At 35.9% G+C, this 19,147-nt stretch overlaps 1 protein-coding gene across 3 annotated transcripts in view; it reads right to left on the minus strand.

Moving 5' to 3' along the window:
• Positions 1-19,147, minus strand: part of LOC144017717 (protein diaphanous homolog 3-like) — a 74,148-nt gene that overhangs the window by 52,915 nt on the left and 2,086 nt on the right. For 2 of the 3 annotated variants that reach the window (XM_077519584.1, XM_077519585.1), the window contains exons 3-18: positions 18,591-18,623; positions 18,043-18,222; positions 16,097-16,201; positions 15,869-15,999; positions 15,181-15,255; positions 14,545-14,614; positions 12,779-12,915; positions 12,440-12,545; positions 11,398-11,508; positions 11,143-11,261; positions 10,793-10,909; positions 8,001-8,119; positions 7,817-7,881; positions 7,262-7,366; positions 5,649-5,960; positions 3,873-3,987 (exon numbers count right to left, since the gene is read on the minus strand). In XM_077519584.1, coding sequence (XP_077375710.1) covers positions 3,873-3,987; positions 5,649-5,960; positions 7,262-7,366; positions 7,817-7,881; positions 8,001-8,119; positions 10,793-10,909; positions 11,143-11,261; positions 11,398-11,508; positions 12,440-12,545; positions 12,779-12,915; positions 14,545-14,614; positions 15,181-15,255; positions 15,869-15,999; positions 16,097-16,201; positions 18,043-18,222; positions 18,591-18,623 — 1,900 coding nt within the window. The remainder of the gene's footprint in view (positions 1-3,872; positions 3,988-5,648; positions 5,961-7,261; positions 7,367-7,816; positions 7,882-8,000; positions 8,120-10,792; positions 10,910-11,142; positions 11,262-11,397; positions 11,509-12,439; positions 12,546-12,778; positions 12,916-14,544; positions 14,615-15,180; positions 15,256-15,868; positions 16,000-16,096; positions 16,202-18,042; positions 18,223-18,590; positions 18,624-19,147) is intronic. The other variant, XM_077519586.1, reaches the window with a different exon arrangement.

A 19,147-nucleotide genomic window follows, 5' to 3' on the forward strand; every position in this document is an offset into this window, starting at 1 on the left:
CTCATCATCAATAGGGTTGCGGGTAGCTGAAGGCTAACCAAGGTGACTCCGGGCGAGAGGCAGGTTAAATGTTAACTTTTTCATCCGTTTGCAAATTGTGTTAATTCAGTCATATTGTGTCCTTTGTGTCTGGTCGGTCTCTCCCCATCTAAACATCTTTACTTTTTCTCCATTTCATAATGCTGGGGGTGTGTGGTTTCAACCAGAAGGCTGTCATTTCCTTTGCTATCAGTATAAATGACATTTTTAGTAAAGCTAATGAGTGAAAATACATCAAATTATAAGGACTAATATTTAGTATATCAAGGACTGTCTAGTAATGGAAAGTATACTTCTACTACTACTAAAATCAACGTATTCGTTTTGCTCCTACTGCTGTTCTGGGAAGTCAAAATTCGCACACGAATTTGTTGGAACCATTTCCTGAACAAAATAAAACCCCATGTTAATCAAGAAGTGTTTTTTGTGGTCCAACATAACTAACTACCGCATAAAACAAACTAATGAAGCTGGCCTGAACAAAAATGAGGATATCCTTAACTTAGTATTTTGAGGCAATCACAGGAATGAACCCATTTTTACAATTTTGAACCTCGGCACGTCAATAGGGATTTTGACCAACCCCTTGTGAGCAAAATGATCCACCTGTTTTAGATTTCAAACTGGATGTTTCAGCAGCAGCTCCTTCCAGAGATGTTCAATAGGATTTCGATCATGGCTCATACAAAGCCACTTCAGGATAGATAGACAATTATGTTGCGCTTAGCCATTCTTGCCGTATTAACTGTGTGTTTTGGGTCAATATCCCACAGAAGGCTGTGTACCCTGCGAATGAGACTGAGCTATCTGACACTGGTTTAAACATCTCTCTCCAGAATGCATTGATAGCATTGAGATTGCATTGTTCTCTGCACAAATGATTAAGAGATGCAGATACAACTCCTGAACATGACAAAGACCCCTCCAGGACCGCCTCCGTAATTCACAGTAGGTGGATTATTATTTTCTGTGTATGCTGTATTATTGTGCATGTTAACATAAAACTGTGGCTTCTCAATATACATTTTGGCATTCCAGTCTCATCCATTTGAAGGAAGTTATTTCATGGTTTTCTTTCTTGGAAGCATATCATATGTCCAGATTTGAGAATTACAGGTCAGATATTATTTCGAATATAAAAGGATTTTTATTTTAATGCATTGCAAGAAAGAGACAGCCAAAGAGTAGCTCTCCATCAGCCATGCATTCAACATAACACCTTGCCATTCAACAACAAAAATAACCTTTAATGATTATGCATCTGATGAGCGCTCCCCATAATGACAGAAAATTTCGGCAGCCACAAGAAGTCATTATAGAGCTAATGGAGTTCTTTAAAAATGTCATGGGAAAAATAAGAGAAAAGAGAGGGAGGATAGTAAAATTGTTTAAAAAGAGAATGTTTTTACATTTAAAGAATTATGTCTGAAAACTATTTTAGATATATTTGACAAAAAAAAACAAACAAAAAAAACAAACACCTTTTGTTGAATCCTTTCATCCCACCTCCCTCGTTGTAATTCTCTTCATCTTTCTCCATAATGGTGCCAGCCAACCCATTTAGTTCTTGTCTTGTTTAATAGCGCAAATGGGACATTATTCGCAAGAAGAGCAGTGTGGGCAGAATAGGTCATGTACTTTAGTCATCAATTGTTTTGTCATGAATTTATTTGGACGATTTTAGAGGCATTTGAAGTGCTCATTCCATGTTTTTAGAATATCTCACAAGGAAGGTATATTTCTCATGTTGCTGATTCATGGGCTGAAATAAGCAGGTTTACACCACAATATGAGAGTCATAATTTGCATTTTGCGCCTAATATAGACAACTTTAAAAGCAAAAAGTGACAACGTGCTTACATCACATTAAGGTAAAGAACCGCTGTCCTAGACTGACTGCCAAGGGCCACACAAGACCTGGTCTTTACAGATTCGATCCCACATCTCAGATCATCAGCATTTCAGACCACCATGCAGTCACCTTCAGGAACCTGCTCCCCTTGCCCCTCATCAAACCACAACACCTTATAACTTGCAGAAATATCAAGAACATTGACTCCCTGTCAGCATCTTCAGCTCCTTTCCCCCTCCAAATACATCAGTCACCGACCTCATGGACTACAAACTATAATCTTCATCCTTGACTTTAACGTGCATGTAATTTAGTACATTCCACATTTTTAAATCAATGAATAATCATGTTTATTAGTAGTAATTTCAATACCATTTAAAAAAATGATTATTTATTTATTTATTTATTTTTTCAAGTGTCCAGCCCTACGCTTAGGAATCCCCGGTCTAAGTCAACAGCAGTAAGGACCCTAATGTCATAAAAGGACAATGATGTAAATGAAAATTTGATGAGGAAAAGCTGTTTCATATGGTGTCCTCCTAAATGTTTAATGATGATCCAGATGTTGTTCTTAAATGAGATGATACATGGTGATAATAAGACAACAAACACATTCAGTAGACCTGCACTCAGTGATACACACAAACAGCAACTCTCTAACAGCTGAACGAATCAGTCACGCTGTGCTTACAACCACCAGTGGGATGGCAAGAAAACAAGAGGAAAGCAACTAAGATGGCCACAAACCATCTGGAAGACCTGAAATATTTTATGCATTCCTTACCAAATGTAAAACTGCAGCATGAAATGCAAAAGAGCAGCAATTGATGGAGTGCTTTTAGCATTACTCTCCTCTCACTTTATTAGTATAGTGGAATGCTAAAAGTAAAATACATATCTAATTGTTTTGTGTCCATGGAAGTGTCATTACCCTAACAGAAAACCACAATCTTACGCCAATAGTATTTGTTTCCCCTTGTGGTTTTCAGAAAAAAACAAACTGGAATACATGTTTACTTTTTCAATATTCAAAATGTTGTCAGGGCACAAGTGTGGATGAGATGGGGGTTGCCTTGAGTGAAGAAGCATATAGTTGACATGTAGAACACCTGGATGAATAATGCGGCTAAAACCAGTCATGGAACGAGAGAGAAAACATGGCGTGAACAGTGAATAAATCACAGACTGGATTAATTAAAAAGGCACAAATTGCTTTTGCAAAACTCTTCCATATTTTGCCAGTCTAAACCTTAAACCTCCACTGCAACATGTGTGACAAAGTATTTATGTATGAATTCATTGTACAGTATGTTTGTCTGTACTGCATATATAGTATGCATGTAATGCAATACAAGGCTTGAAATACTGTTTTCTTTGAGGAGCAGTCAGTTTCTCTAATCAATGAGGAACATTTTTTCCACCTAGTTATTGCCAGGGACCAGAAGCAAGGCTTTTTATTAAACAATAAAAATGTGACAAAATAACTAAGGAGTTGACTGCTGAGCTGCAGCTAAGAAATTTTAGTATTCAAGTATTTCAGACTGAAACCTCTATTAAACAATTGAGAATGTGGATAAAGTACATTTTTGCTTAGTTAAACAGCTATTGTAAATACAAACGAGAACATAAGATATTTATTTCACTTAAATCATTCAAAACCAGCCATTTCAGACACTACACATGTCAACTGAGTGAAGACAAGCAGCCACACACCAATACGCAATATTAAAAACCCTTTTCAGTCTAATTTTAGAAAACAAATGAAAATGGTCACATTTAAAGTAAATGACACTTCTATAGGCAAGAAAAAAAAGTTAATAAAAATAGAATGCTTCTGAGAGCCCATTGAAGGAATATTTTGGTCCTGACTGTTAACCAATGCAGTACTTGGTGGTTTCTATGTGACAAAGATCAAATTTTACACAGCTGGCAGGTTGGGTGCCATGACACATAAACAACAAATACTGCACAAAAGTCTTACCTGCTCTTTGTGTACCGAAGGTGAGAGCAACTCTGCTGAGCAAATCTGGCTTTGCGTATCGGCCATCATCAGCAAGCACCCAGAAACAGCCCTCTGACATTTCCTGGGGATGGATCTGGACAGAGAAAGAAAGAAAAAAAAAACAAAAAAAAAACAAACAAAAAACAATTCACCATTTGCTTGGCCCGAGCACAGAGTATATCTAAAATGCAGTAAACAAACAAGCTAGACTAAAGACAGAATTTTCAACAAGAATGCATTATTAATATCAGTTTTCTAGGCACTGGTTAAAGCATTTAAGATCATTCGGAACAAATGCACAATAAGGTTGCATATTCGCTAAATCATTACGTGTTGTGTTGCATGTCTTCAACCTATTACTCTAGAGGTGCAACAATCAATCAATTAGCAAATGAATCAATAGATTTGATAAATCATTTAGGGAAGGCCAAATTTCAAATTGTCCAAATCTTTGGAATTTCAGCCCCTCAACTGTAAATATTCTCAGTTGTCTTTAGTCCTCCATGTAAGCAGAATGATTTTTTTTCTTTTTCTCAAAATAAGACATTTGCGAACACTGGCTTTTACTTTGAAAAATATGCAAGTTAAGGGTACCGTAATTTTTGTTCATGCCTGTTCATTGTTTATTTTTTTTAATAATTCAAAAGCAATGTCTGGTTTTAACTGTTCAGTTTTCATTACATTTTTACACATCATCTTCATTATTTATTTTATTATTATTGTTTTTCTTTCATTAACAGAGGCATACCAATATTTTTGTCTGTGTGTGTGTGTGTACATAAGATCATGAAAATGTTAAAACTAATCTTTTGGTGGCCCAATTTAAGTTTTGTGTTGAATTCTTAGAAAATATTTGAAAATGTTCAAAATGTATTTTATCAAAGTTATTGTAATTAGTATAATTTTCTGAAATAATGTAAACACTATTTTTATTTAATTTTATTTTTATATTTTGCTGTGAGCTATATTATATTACTGTTTTGCTTATAGGAGTTTGTCATGGTATCATTTCCACGAAAGCACTCAATTGATATACAATCCCTCATGAAAGAAGCAAAACCAAATCATACAGAGAAGGTGAAAATCTATTATATGAAAGAATTACCTGTATATAGTGCACCGTATAGTCATAGCATATGGCAGAGAATTTACGTGAAATTTTAAAAATTTCACAACAGTTTGATCCCATGTGGGTATGCAGCCTTCATCATATCCTAAAATGTTCATTTAGAATTACAAGCATATGTTTTAGCTTGTTGAACATCTGTACAAATCTACAGCAGATATTAAATAATTCATCACACTACAAACTAACACCAGTGTGAACTAATATTGCTCTGCAGGGAACAACATCTGTAGAGGTGCCACTCAGTGTGATCTAACAGAAGCATGTGATCATCTGTTATTTTCAAGAATTGCTATCTTCTCAAAGAAGCGTGTTGTTTACGTCTGGAAAAACAAGTGTGTTGCTTAGCTGCTGCCAATAAATATCAGGGACAAAGTTAAGAGTGGAAAAAGGGGCCAGTGAGTTGAAGTTGTATAAACTTTTGGTTACTCATAAGACTGGATGAACAGATAATGTAGCTATCGATATACAACATTTTAAACTAGTAATCAAACGGCAATATTTTCTCAGTGCACACATTTTAAACAACTGTCCCATTCTTAGCAAACAAGATTTTCAACAGTTTTTTTATGACCAACTTTATAGTGTTTAGAATTAACCAACCCAACTTAGCGCCATTTGTAACTTACCTTGGACCAATTGAGGCGCTTTGTGGAATTCTCAGGCTTGAATTCCTTCTTAGGCTTGAGGCCATAAGGCAGGGCAAGGCAAGTGGACCACCCCGGTGGAGGTGGAGGTGGGGCACCAAATGGAGGAGGCACTCCAGGTGGAGGAGGGGGTGCAGGGCAACCAGGTAATGGAGGAGGAGGTGGCGGTGGAGGAGGAGGAGCTGGTAACCCAGATGCTGGGTTACATGGTAAAGACCCACAGGGTAATGAAGAAGAAGATGACAATTCCTGTGCATCGTGGCCAGATGACACAGCCACTGGTACAACTCCACTCTTATAAAAAAATAAATAAAAATAAAAAAGAGGGGGAATTCATTAGCTAAAACCATATTATAATCCCTTCATTGTCAAGCAAAAAAAATAAAAATGAAATAAAAATAAAAAAAAATTAAAAAAAAGAAAAGAAAATGGTCAGACAAATATGTACAATATGAATTAACATGTATAACTATATATGGAGTTCCACAGGGTTCAATTGTGGGGCCTGTGCTGTTTTTTTTCATATTATTTGCTGCCACTGGGTTTAGAGCTGGGAAAGAGCCGTGGTTGTTTTAAAGTGCTCTAAAGAGTTAAGTGATGGGAGTCAGCATCCTAACTGCATGATTTGCATGTCCAGCACAATTAGCTATCTAACAAAACTAAAGGAACATTTAACTGCATACAAGAACACAACGCATTCTGAATTCAAAGTGAAGAGAGCCAGAGTTGGACAAAAAGGCTACTCTCCCTGTTCATCTTGCTCACAAGTAAACCCTACCTATGATTTGGGGGCGGGGGGGGGGGCATCATCATATTTTATTTTTTTCAATAAAGAATACTTTGATGAATGTGCATAGGAAAGTGGTGGGGTTCAGTACTTCCAACAAAGTGAAGAAGCATTCATCTAACTCGAAAAACATTCAATCACCATGAATTTAACAACAAATTAGATCCGATTAGATAACTAAAGACTAAGGCTGACCCTCATTGATGCATACTTAACGCATGGATCGAACCCAGGTAAAGAACGTCTGAATCACACTCACAACAAACACCAGAAAGAGGATGTAACAACCATTCTTAAACCTGCCACATCAATTTAAACTGTGCTATTTGAGTATTCCTTCAGTGTTCTTTGCTCTCAAATTGAAAATTTATCTTGCAAAGAAAATGAAAATCCTCTTCTGAAGCTGCAGATCAGCAATAGTAGGCTAGTAGAAGTTGAAGAGGGTTGTCAAAAGAAATTGTTTTTAAAACAATTTGTTCTTACAGCATAGTGATGAGAGGCAGAACTGGCCGACAAATGCCCAGTTCATGTTGTCATTAGAGTTTGTGTCACCAGTGAACAAGATGCAAGTGTCATCAAAATTATAGGCTTGGGTGGGTCAAAAAAAACAAAAACAAATCAGTGAATCCCATCTACCAAAAGACCATCAATTGACCATTGACCATTGACCAAAAGACCATTGAAAGAAATCTCTTCTTTAAATCAATGTTTAGTTGTGTTTCACATCAGAAATCATGAACTGCATGTAACTGTATTTACCATAAAAATGTTGTTTAAAAAAAAAACAAAAACAAAAAAACTCACGTACCTGGGACTTGAAAGCCTGCAACTCAGCTTGAAGTTCAGCTATCTTTTCTTCACCCTTAACCAGTTGAGCTTGGGCCTCCTGTCGTTTTAAAAACTCTTCATCAAGCTGAAAATAGAATTACCCAAATTACTCTTTTATCCTATTTTTTGCATATGCTTTAAGCTTGAAGAGCACATATGTATTTATTTCATAATAGACATGTAAGTTTATGTGGTTCATCTCCTATCTAAAGGGTGCCACCAACTAAAATCACGTTACACAGTCCACACATAGGTAACCTGTATTTGTCATAAATGTGGTGTTAAAATCACCCCCCCCCCAAAAATAAATAAATAAATAAATAAGTAAAAAACACTATAGACATTCACGACCTTCTCAATCTGATTTATGTACCGGTACTCTATAACACAATTATTTGAAAATCTTACTGTTAAACGTAGTTTTCTTTAAACCAACTGTGATGTACAATATAAACAAAAAATAATGAGTCAGACGGAGTGGATGTGTGAATATGCGGGGGGTAAAACTCATAAAATAGTGGAGCTCAACACTTGCCTTTTCTGCCAGTTCTGAAGCTCTTTGTTTATCCTCCTCAAATCTAGCCGTTTCTACACAAACTTCTAAAAAAAATAATAAAGAAAGACACAAAGAAAGAAAATAAGAAAGAAAAAAAGAAAACCATGGTTAGTGAAAGTTGGAAAATTCGCTCCAATATGTTCGACATAAGAAAGTCACTTGCCGATGAGGTGGCTGAAATCCACATCAAGACGTTTACGGTAAGTAAAGTCTGGATCTGTTCCACTACGATGCAGAACAATTTGAGACACACACTCCTCAATGATCTTGAAGTACTGAGTCCTGAGAGTGACATATGGGGCGAATGACAATGACAATTTAGTTATATGAATCCCAAATAACATAACTGCTTAATGTGCATTGAAGATTAGCATAAATAAAGACAATATAGTAATGTATGCTGTACTTTGATGATTTGTGTAATTTCAATAAACAAATTAAAATGGGTATATATATTAGAGTGAAACCCCACTATTCACAGGGGATAGGGAGAGCCCTGCCACGAATACAGAACATTTGCGAGTAACTGGAATCCGCCCAAAGCTTTAAAACTGCCTATATATGCCACAAGATGGTGGTGACAAAGCACTAGATGGGAAACCTCAACTCACTTTAAGATAGGTTCCAAAGAAAGTGTGGAAATATGTGAATTCACTCATTTCAAACTGCATATGTGAATATGCGAGGGTCCACTATTGTTCCGAATATATATTATAAACACGTACTACCGTCAACATTACGACCACCAGCACAAAATGATGTATTATTAAAGTGCTGTGTCATGATACTACAGCACAGTTCTACACTACAGCAAACTACCAAAATAATAACCATAGTTACATTAATACATTTGACAGTCTCAATAAAAAAACAAAACAAAAAAACAAAACAAAAAAAAACAAAACAAAACTGAGCATTACGGCATTAGCTTTGTCGGGGTGGAAGTGCTGATTCAGCTCTTGTACTGGATGTGAATATATTGTATTATGCAAGTGATCATAATGTTCTTGTACTGGATGTGAATATATTGTATTATGCAAGTGATCATAATGTTACGACTAATCGACGTACTGTATATTGTATATACTGCAGTTGCAATTGAGACAAAAAGAACCTGAACTAACAAATTTGAGTCCAAAACTCAGATCATTTTACTTTTAGTTTTGACATAGGGTGATTAAATGAAGGCGCAAGCATAAACATTAACAATAGTGCAGTGCTCATATTGCAGCATTTTATAGAGGTTCAGATGCATTTTAAAGTTGTAAAGAAAACCGCAGCTAATAAATAAGCCATATTGTTGTTTATTATTGCGCCATCTTTTGATCAAGTGAACTTTGATCAACGCTCACACAGCCTGTGGGCGATCCAACCAAACGAAAGACTTTGAAAAGTACTATAAAAGAACATGGGAAATACTCTTGAGCCATGGAAGCTAGATTGCTCGATGATGAAAGAGACAACATTCTCTCTGATAGTTGATGCCATTTAGAGCCTTTAAGGCAGACCTGGGCATTGTTAGACCAAAAATAGGCTCACCCACAGTCATCAAGTCAAAATTAAGCAACAGTGGGTCACACTTTTTAGATTTGCAGGATGATGCATTAATTGTGTGGTTGACCACACCGGTCCGTTAAATCGAGATTCCTCTGTACAGGGTATTACTGGTGTACAAGATTTATTATTTTAAAAAAAAAAAAAAAAAAAAAAAAAAAAAAAGAGTTAGGAATGAATAGATGGACAGATTGATTCGGACGGTCAGAGACAGAATTTAAGTCTGATTGTATTTTGGACTTATACAAACAAAAAAGGAGGGCGTATTGACGTGTTACAGGCTGAGTTGAAGAGTACAATAGTTGAGGAGCCATATCAAATGTGTCAAATGGTGTAGAGTGCCGGGCATCGATCAATCAAAAACGCACTGCCCAATGACATCATATTTAGACAACAAGCTGAGTAAACTAAGTGCATTTAAAATCAATCAAGAAAGCAAAGCTCATGTATGAAATTTATTGGCAAATATGAAATCAAAGGACATTTTCGCTATATTATTAGCCTGAATTAGTTTTGCAAACATATGTAGTTTCAATTTGTTTAATATATATATATATATATATATATATATATATATATATATATATATATATATATATATATATATATATATATATTAAACAAAAAAAATTTTTTTGTATTATTTATTTCCATCCATCCATTTCATTTACAAAAATGCTTTTTGTTTTTTCCCAGTGGTTCTTAATCTGGGTTCAATCGAACCCCATGGGTTTGGTGAGTCAGTCTCAACAGCTTTCCATTATTTGTCGTATTTGAACAAACAAAGAAAGCAGTCAGACGAATATGTGCAATATGAATTCACGTGTAATGCAACATTTAGTGTTCCACAGGGTTCAATTTTGGGGGCTTTATTGTTTTCATTGTACTGCCTCTGGGCTTCATAATAAGAAAACAGCAGTGGTTGTTTTAAAGTACTCTATAAATATAGAGTTGAGTTGAGTGATGGGAGTTAGTGTCCTAACTGCATGATTTGCAATGCCAAGTTCAGCAATTCTAATACAGCACAGCTAGTTAAAGTTAAGAACCAATGTTTTTGTTTTTTTCTTAAAACTCTTTGACTGCCAAAGACGTTTAATACTGATTAGTAAAATTCCTTTGAATGGAATGTGATCTTTCATTTAGTAGCCACATTGTATATGTAGTAAAGCCAAAAAATATTCTTTTTGCCTTGAAAGATGAGTTAAAATGCTCAAAAGCTGCTGGCACTGTGGATGTTTTTGTTTTGTTTTTATAACGTGTGGCAGTCAAAGAGTTAATGTCTGCAACAATCTTGGGAAATTGTGAAATTCTTGGTTTTCACAGCATTAAACTTTTAGTTGGTTGCATAAAGATTGATCATTTACTGTAATTTCATGTTTCCTCCACCTTCTTTTGACAGACCTGACAAAGTAGTCGTTGCGAATGAGGACCAAGTGCTGCAGTATGGAAATTAAATAGTTTTCTGCACTGCTGTCCTTCACCATATTCAGCAAAATATTGAACACGTCCCCTGCATCAGTAAAGAGAGTCAAGGCAAGGACTTGCAGATAAATGGAAGCAATACTTTGTAACCATAAAAAAAAAATTCAATGAATACCCCGGGAATCATTGCATTCAAAGAGCACCACACTGTATTATCTAATATCTATTCATAAATATTTGACCTTCACTGGGTGACGTGTATTTTCATTTTAGATTGAACAGACTAAGAGTGAACAGTCACTAGATTAGGTAAACAGTATAAAGGATATTCCAGCTCGCTTTTGATGTCCTCCAGCCTATGAGAGAATTCCATCATGTCCTCATCTCTGTGCTCCTCAAATACCTTTAGCTGAATGTCAAGGGCATCATTTCTCACAGATGAAAGTTGCTAGATTTAAAATAAAGAACATACAGAAAGGAAGTTGCAAATAGATGAAGTATTAAGATTAAGACACAATTTAAGCATTATTAATAATACAATACATGTGTATGTTCGTCTGTGATTACAGTGAGGTTGTACTTACTGGTAAAATGGCTTTCAGGCCACAACGAATGAATTCATTCCTGATGTGCAGGCGCAAGTCCAGATCATCAGGTGATGTTACTAGTGCATTGATTAACTGCATGCACGCCACCTGTAATATCATATGTAAAAGTAAAATAAAATAAAAAAATGGGGGAGTTAGGTTTGGGTAAGTCCCTTGAGTAAGAAGAAGAAGAAGAAGAAAAAAAAAAAGAATCCCCTTTCAGTAGATGATGAGCACGCCAACATGCATCCTAAATGAGCTATACTCCCAAGAAGAAAAGAAACATAACTAATGCATGTCTATTTTCTCCGGCCTCCAACTTGGGAGGGCTGATTTTAATATTGATGCAACAACTGCATACATATAAAACCAACAGTCAATCGAAGGGAAAATTGGATCATTTGGAAGCTGTTTTTCACTGCCCTCCAAGTGTAGTTCTGGGACTGCTGCTTCCTGCGGCTTGAGTCGTGACAGGCAAATCAATTATTAATAGCTAAAGCAATCCACTCATGTATGACAGGTAGTACAGCAATCCTATATTCCAGAAGATGCACAAGTAATTATTATTTATAGTACATTTATCATTATTTGTTGATGTAATTGTATTTTTATTTGTATTAAAGGCATATTGGCAAACATCTTAGATCAGGGACAGGCAACTGGCGGCTCAAGTGATTTATCAACATTTACTGATACGTTTCCTCTATTGCTTCAGTTCAAAGTTGTAATAATATTGTTCACCACTAGATGCCAGACATGTTGTAGCACTACTGCACAAATCTCTCTTGTAGATGTAAACCATAATAAGAAAGAATTTACCATGATGATGGTGAAACATTAAGTTGTATTTGGTTTAATTGTATCTTTAAATTTGATTGCACTATCTGGGAGTTTTACTGGATTACACAAGTCACAGTCATATACAAAACAATTAAGATATGTTTGTGTTTCACAGCAAACAATATATAGATAGATATGTTTAAAAACTTCTCACACTCAAACAGCTAACTAAATTCACACTCTGCCTCTTTGCTCTTACTTGTAACTGGACTGAGCGATCTCTTAGTCCTTGCACGATGGGATGAAATCTCTCAATAGCTCTCCATTCCCCAGCTGTGGTAATGGCTTCAAGGACCTTCTCCAAACTAAATGAAAACATGAAATGCATGTGTGAATGTTAGGTTGATATTTGTAAAAATTATCATTAGTTACTCTGTAACTAAAGCAGGAATTTTTAAGCCTTTTTTTTTTTAACTTCAATATTTCACGCCAATAGCAAAATTGTTCAAGAGTGTTTCATTTAAATGCAACACTTGAAAAGCATTGTCACTGATTTTTTTTTTTTTTTTTTTTGAGGGGTGGGGTAATCTTAACTTACATGTTCTCTTCGCCCACAATACAGATGGCCGACAGCAGCTTCATCACATCGGTCATCATAGCTGATTGGGTGGGATCTATTGCTCTTGCTAGTAATACAAGACTTCTCTCTTCCCCAAGTATTCTATCCAAGCCATACTGAAATAAACAAGCACATGTGTAAACAGTAAAATCAATTAGAGATGAAATGGTTATTCAGCAACTAATTGATAATCATTTTTGATAATCGTGAATTATTTCGAAACCCTTTTCATTTTAAATGCTCACAAAGTTTCCATGTTATAACTTGTAACTTTTGACTTGTCCCACAATGGGTTGTGAGTTACACACATGAAGAAAAAAAAAAAAAAAAAAGAATGTGGTCATAAAAATATGTGCAATATCAATTCACATTGGGTTCAATTCTGGGGGCCTCTGCGGTTTTCATTCTATCTGTTGCCCCTGGGTTCCATCTTAAGAAAACAGCAGTGGTTGTTTTAAAGTGATAGAGTTTAAATGAGTGATGGGAGTTAGTAAATGCATGATTAGCAATGCCAAGTTATGGAAAATTTCAACATTGTGTAATCTGTCACTTTTGTGGCTCGCGTCTGCCATCTCTGGCCTGAAGTGTTACTACAACCTCTGTGTCAAGCTGGTGCATGGCGCGTGTGAGCACGTGCGCTCAAATAAACTTTTTTTTTCTGAATTCAAGGTGAAGAGAAATTTGATGAAAAGGCTGCTCTCTGTACATTATCTCAAATATATATTGTCACCACCACCCTCCCATCTTTTTCAGGCACTTAGAATGTTTAAAATTACATTTCAAAGGAAATCAATCATAAGTTGTATTTATTTATTTTTTTTAATGGCTTTGTCTTTGCTGTTGTTTATTTTTGTAATAAGTTTATTTTTCACAGTCAGATGGGGATGACAGACACTGAGAAAATGGATGGCAATAACAAAATATTTTGGTCATGCCCGATATTCATGATTTTACGGACTGAACAAAAATGTTTTGTTTTTTCCCCTGAACTAGACCTCACTAACTTAATTGTGGACCAGAGCATATCTCTTCGCACTCTCCAACTTCTATTCTGTATACAAGGTGGAAGAGTATGAAGGCAGAGGAAGTCAAAGCTGTACAGACAGCTGGCAGAGAACACAAGTCTTTTGGGCATTGGGTACATTGCATTCCAAGATGCCTTTTGAGGCAAGGAAAGGTCTGGACTGGCAGATAAGCCTTCAGGTAAATGCTAGCATCTGGCAGCTGTTGAGATGCAGGATTACATGAGACCTTACATTAAACTTTGTGATGGAGTGGCACTGGGCTAGAACCCAGAGCTTCGTGTGCTGTGATGTTTTGTTCCTATACCAGGGGTGTCAAACTCAATCCCACAGCGAGCCAAAGCTCAAAGAACGTTTTAGATTCTGGGCCCCACAGGATAAACATTATTTAATGGGCTAAAATATTTAGGAACATACATGTGAAAACGGACGGGAGACGATATCATTCAGCAATAAATCAACTTTAGATCTGCATAAAAATATGTTAAACTCCAAAGATGAAAATCGTGTAGTGTGCATGACCCAGACTATCTGCCATATAGACTTGGGAAAAAAAAACTTAGTATTTATTATATAAATTAACTTTACAAAGTTATGTGGGTCACAAACTGAGATATGAATCAAATCTTAACTTCTGTATATAATTACAGCCCTAATTCCTTCATATACTCATGAGAGTAAAAGGCTCATTCTGATGAGGGGAAATGGCTGTTGTGCATTTACCTTATTGTTCATGAATGCTTTTAGACATTGGATAACTTTATGCTGGTTCTTCTTGTCGATCCTCTCCTGCCTGGGGACATGAAATAAATACAATTAATCCATATGATGTGCCACTTATTCCACTCAGGGTCACAAAGAGGCTGGAGCCTATTCCAGATGACTTTAGAACAAAAGCAGGACAGGTATACCTTGATTGATTTCATGGCTATTCAATACCAGAGAGCGACACACATAATGTTTCAGCCAAGACTTGAAATTAACTTAACATTACACTATGCACTCTCACACTACCTTTACAACTGCGTTTTCAAGTGTAAAAAAAAAACAAAAAACAGATGAAGTTATATATATTTTTTTTTTAGGTATTGGTAATTGTTTGCTTTAGAAAATGGAGCTGATGATGTTTTTAATTATCTGCATGACTACAAAATAATATAACCACGACACAGAAAGAAGTTGTGCAAGTGAGATCATGGAAACATGCATTATACAGTATTTACAAACAATAGCTTCCATTTTCGACACTGACGTGGTAATTTATTAAATCAAATTCCGGACCTTTCCATACTTGGGTAGGAGCTCTAATTATTGAAAAAGGTGAGGCATTTAAAGCTAAGTTTGAAATCAAACACTCACTGTTTCTTGGTCAGCAATCTTTCCAAAATGTCAAGTAACAGTCCAAGGCCCTCATGACCGAAGCTTTGTACCCAACTGGGAAAAAAAAAAAAAAGAACAAACATGAGCTATCTCAACAGTGATCATAGACATTTAAAATCAGGCATGCCACAAAAAAAATAAAATAAATAAAAATACATATACACCTATACTGTATATTTTGTGAGGTTAGCTGGCACCATCTAGCCTCATAATTAAAATTTTGATACAAGGTCAAGACGAATCAGCCAAGAAATGGCTTGTATGATGACAAACTCATAAGTAGTGTCACTCTAAAGTCAAGTTACAATGTACTTTAAATAAATGGCATAACCAATGGAGAATATGGAAACATACTGTTCATTCGTTTGTGGAATATCTTGAGGAATCACATCTGTTTAAAATATACTATCTTGAACCACTGTAACAAATGTTGATAATCTTTTTCATAAAATGCAGACTATGTTATCTGTGCTACCTTTAATTCTTAAATGGAGATTAATAGGAAAGATTTTCGAAAGGTATTTACAAATAGGAGAAAGACCCTGTGAAGTTGTGACATTTAATTCTAATAAAAACAAAAGGGCAAATAAATCTTCATTTAAACAATGGGATCAATACAAGGTATAGGAACAAGTCTTTTTATTTTTTTTCCTTTGCTCTACTGTACCTGACAGGATTGCTAGTAAGTGAGACACGAAGTGAGTCGAGGCAAGCAAATAGGCGTTCTTCCATCACCCCTGACTTAAGTTCCCCCAGGAATTCCTGAGGAGATATCTGATAGCTGCTTTTCAAACTACCCTGGAGGAAGAAAAAAATATATTTTACATGCAAATGGGGACAGTGAGTGAGTGAGAAAATATACTGTATATAATATATTGTCTATACAAAAATATACCGTTTTTGAAGCAGTACAAACATACTGGATGACCATTTCTCTCTTTGTATTCAAGTCCTTGTCTCTCAAGGGAGTCTTTTTTTCTTCATTCAAGTTCATGTCCTCCTAATATAAAAATGAACAAAAGTTAGAAATACAATAAACTTCTGTTTTTTTCTGTGTGTTGTAAAGCTCCGGACCCCGAGACTTTTTCATCCGGACCTCCAAGAATACTTGTATGAACTAGGGGAAGGGGGTGGAGGGGTTGGTTGGGGAATATATTCAGTTTTACAGATAGACAATTTTTGAATAGGTGCACGCGAGGGCTATGCCTGAGCCGGGGCCAGTAAGCTTGCAAACTGTTGTTTGTTTCTCAGGGTACACACTTTCTCACGACAAACTTCATGAAGTATGGTGTTGTCAAAAGTCAGAAAAGTAGACACTGAAAAGTGAATGGACCGAGGTGTATGCGTATTTTAGCGGCATCGAGCGCTACGAGCCCCGTGTATCTGCCTACGAGTGCTCACTACGCGTGCAATGGATTTTGGGCACATTACAAAAATCCTTTTAACGACTCCAGAATGGTCAAGTAATGTTTGGAAATTGAACGCAATGGCAGACAGACACGCTATTTGAAGAGAAAGAATGAGAGCAACTTAAGGTCCGTCAAATTCCCTTGTCCTCCACAACAACAACAACAAGAGCAGAGCTGCAGGATGTGCATGCCCAGATGGCCAGCGCCAGCCAAAGTGCCCAATGTATTGTGTTAGCTGCGGATGAATTAACTGATGTAAGTGACAATCCTCAGCTTTTGGTGTATGTCAGATTCTATCACGAGGAGACTTAAAACATTTATAGAGGACATTTTGGGTATCACAACTTTGAAAACCCATACGAGAGGAGAGGACATATATTTAGCCATAAAGGAAATTCTGAAAAAGAAAGGAAAAAAATGTGAAAATTGTTGTATTCGTAACTAGTGATGGGGACCCTTCCTTGAAAGATTTGCTTTTTGAATATTTGCACAAAAAAAAAGAAATTAATGAAATAAATATTTGAACAATAGAATAAAATTAAGTAAAATTATTTAAGAAATTTAAGTTTTTGTCACTTCATTGACATGTTTACAATTGAATAAAAGCAGAAAATGAAATTATTGCAGTTGGGTGTTTGTCCGGACCCCGGTCAATTGGGCTGATTGGGTTAGTGAACCGTCTTGCCAATTTAGTTGGGGACCCCTGCCCAAGGGAATATGACTTTCCACTGCATGAGAAGAAGTTAAACAATGGGAAATAATTGTGGGCTAAACTAAACATCAAGTGTACAGCAGGTGTGACTTGTCGCATTTAGCGGTCTCATATTCAAAAACAAATTAACACAGCATGTATGGCGACAGTGCACTTGCTTTATAATGTTAAATATGTTTCCACACCTTGTCATTAATGTGTGTGAATGTTGCTCTAATTGCTCGATTAAATACATGTCACTACCCAATCCCACCCCCACCCCCATCAGCATCAATGTGTGGTATTGTGACTGTAAAGTCAAAGCAATGAATTTTGTCTTACGCCTAAGAGGAAACCCCAAGTTATCATGATACCTCTCAGGGGGAGGTACAATCACAACTAGTTGCATTATTACATTTAAGTATTAAGATTAATTAAGTGACCTTGAAAATAAGTGATAAGTGAAACAAATGTTGATATACTGAAAAGCAACAGGGTTGAAATTCTTATAACAGAAAAAAAAAAGAGAGGAAAAAAAAACGCCCAATTGTTATATAAATGAGAAGAAAGGAGTACAGGGTCATTCTCAGCAACAGACGTTATATAGTGCAATGACTCACTCTGCTATATATGACACCTAACATTGTAAGTAAAAAATAATAATAATAATAATAAAATATAATAATAATAATAATAATAATAAGAAGAAGAAGAAGAAGAAGAATGAATGATATTACTTGCCATCATCTTTTCAAAAAGTGCCAGTATTTCCTTTTCTGAAGTGATCTTCGATGAAAGTTCCTCAAACTGGGAGTTAGAGGATGAAAATACAGACCAATCAGTGGTACTGTGTTTAGAATGGGGTATGGCTGGTCGTTCCTTTTTACTACCCGGGATCCGAATACTTGCAAATCTGTCCAGCTAAAAGAGGGGATTAAAAGGGAAACAAGGACAAAAATCAAAAGAAAGAAAAGAAGAGCAACATGGTAAAATAAGTGTTAGTTTATATAGATGTTAATAGCTAAGAGTGGAGCCAACATTGCATTCTGAATTAGGAACATTTTGAATTTGTATTGTGTGAGAAAAGCATAAAATGATAAAAGCATAAATGTGGTTAGAAAGGTGAAATGAAAATGGACAAATATTTTTACTTAACAAGGGGAACGGCTTTGCTTTGTTAATAAATGTGACGTTTAGCAAACAGAATTTCAAATAATACGGTTTTAGCCCTGTTAGTTGAGAGTCTGCAGCCAAGAAAATGGAAGAACTTTCCGTTTTTCATATCTTACCATGTCATCAGTGAGATTTCTAAATGGTAGGTGCTATGAATAGGGGAAAGACAAAAACAATACAAAGCTTCATGAAGCAATTCTGCCCTGTAGTACACAATCAACAACTGGAATGTATTAAACTAGTCTGCAGTCCTTTATGTAAAACAGATAGTACTAATACCGTAAATTAGATGGCCGTGAACGCGGCAAAGTACAAATCCAGACTCTGATATTTGTTTGTGTTCAAGCAATTCCTTACAGGAATTATTCAACCAGATGTGCCAAGAATGCTTGATGATTTAAGTGAATTACTGGCCTCGTCGGTGAAGCCTTAATGGTGACTCAGACGTGGAGCTGGAGCGCTTTCTCTGCTTTTTTTTTCTCCCAACTTTAAATGGAAATTATGGTATTTGTGTCATTTTTACCTGCTAAAATTCACAGTACAGTACTAGTACCGTCGGTACTTGGTGCACTAATCTCATTAAACTTGTGTATACCAGCTGTGTAATGAGAGTAGACCCAGAGACCTAGCTGAAAACTTCTCAGATTGTCAAATTCATCATACTTAAAGTAAG

The sequence above is a fragment of the Festucalex cinctus genome, chromosome 4 (assembly GCF_051991245.1).
Source record: "Festucalex cinctus isolate MCC-2025b chromosome 4, RoL_Fcin_1.0, whole genome shotgun sequence".
Classification (NCBI taxonomy): domain Eukaryota; kingdom Metazoa; phylum Chordata; class Actinopteri; order Syngnathiformes; family Syngnathidae; genus Festucalex; species Festucalex cinctus.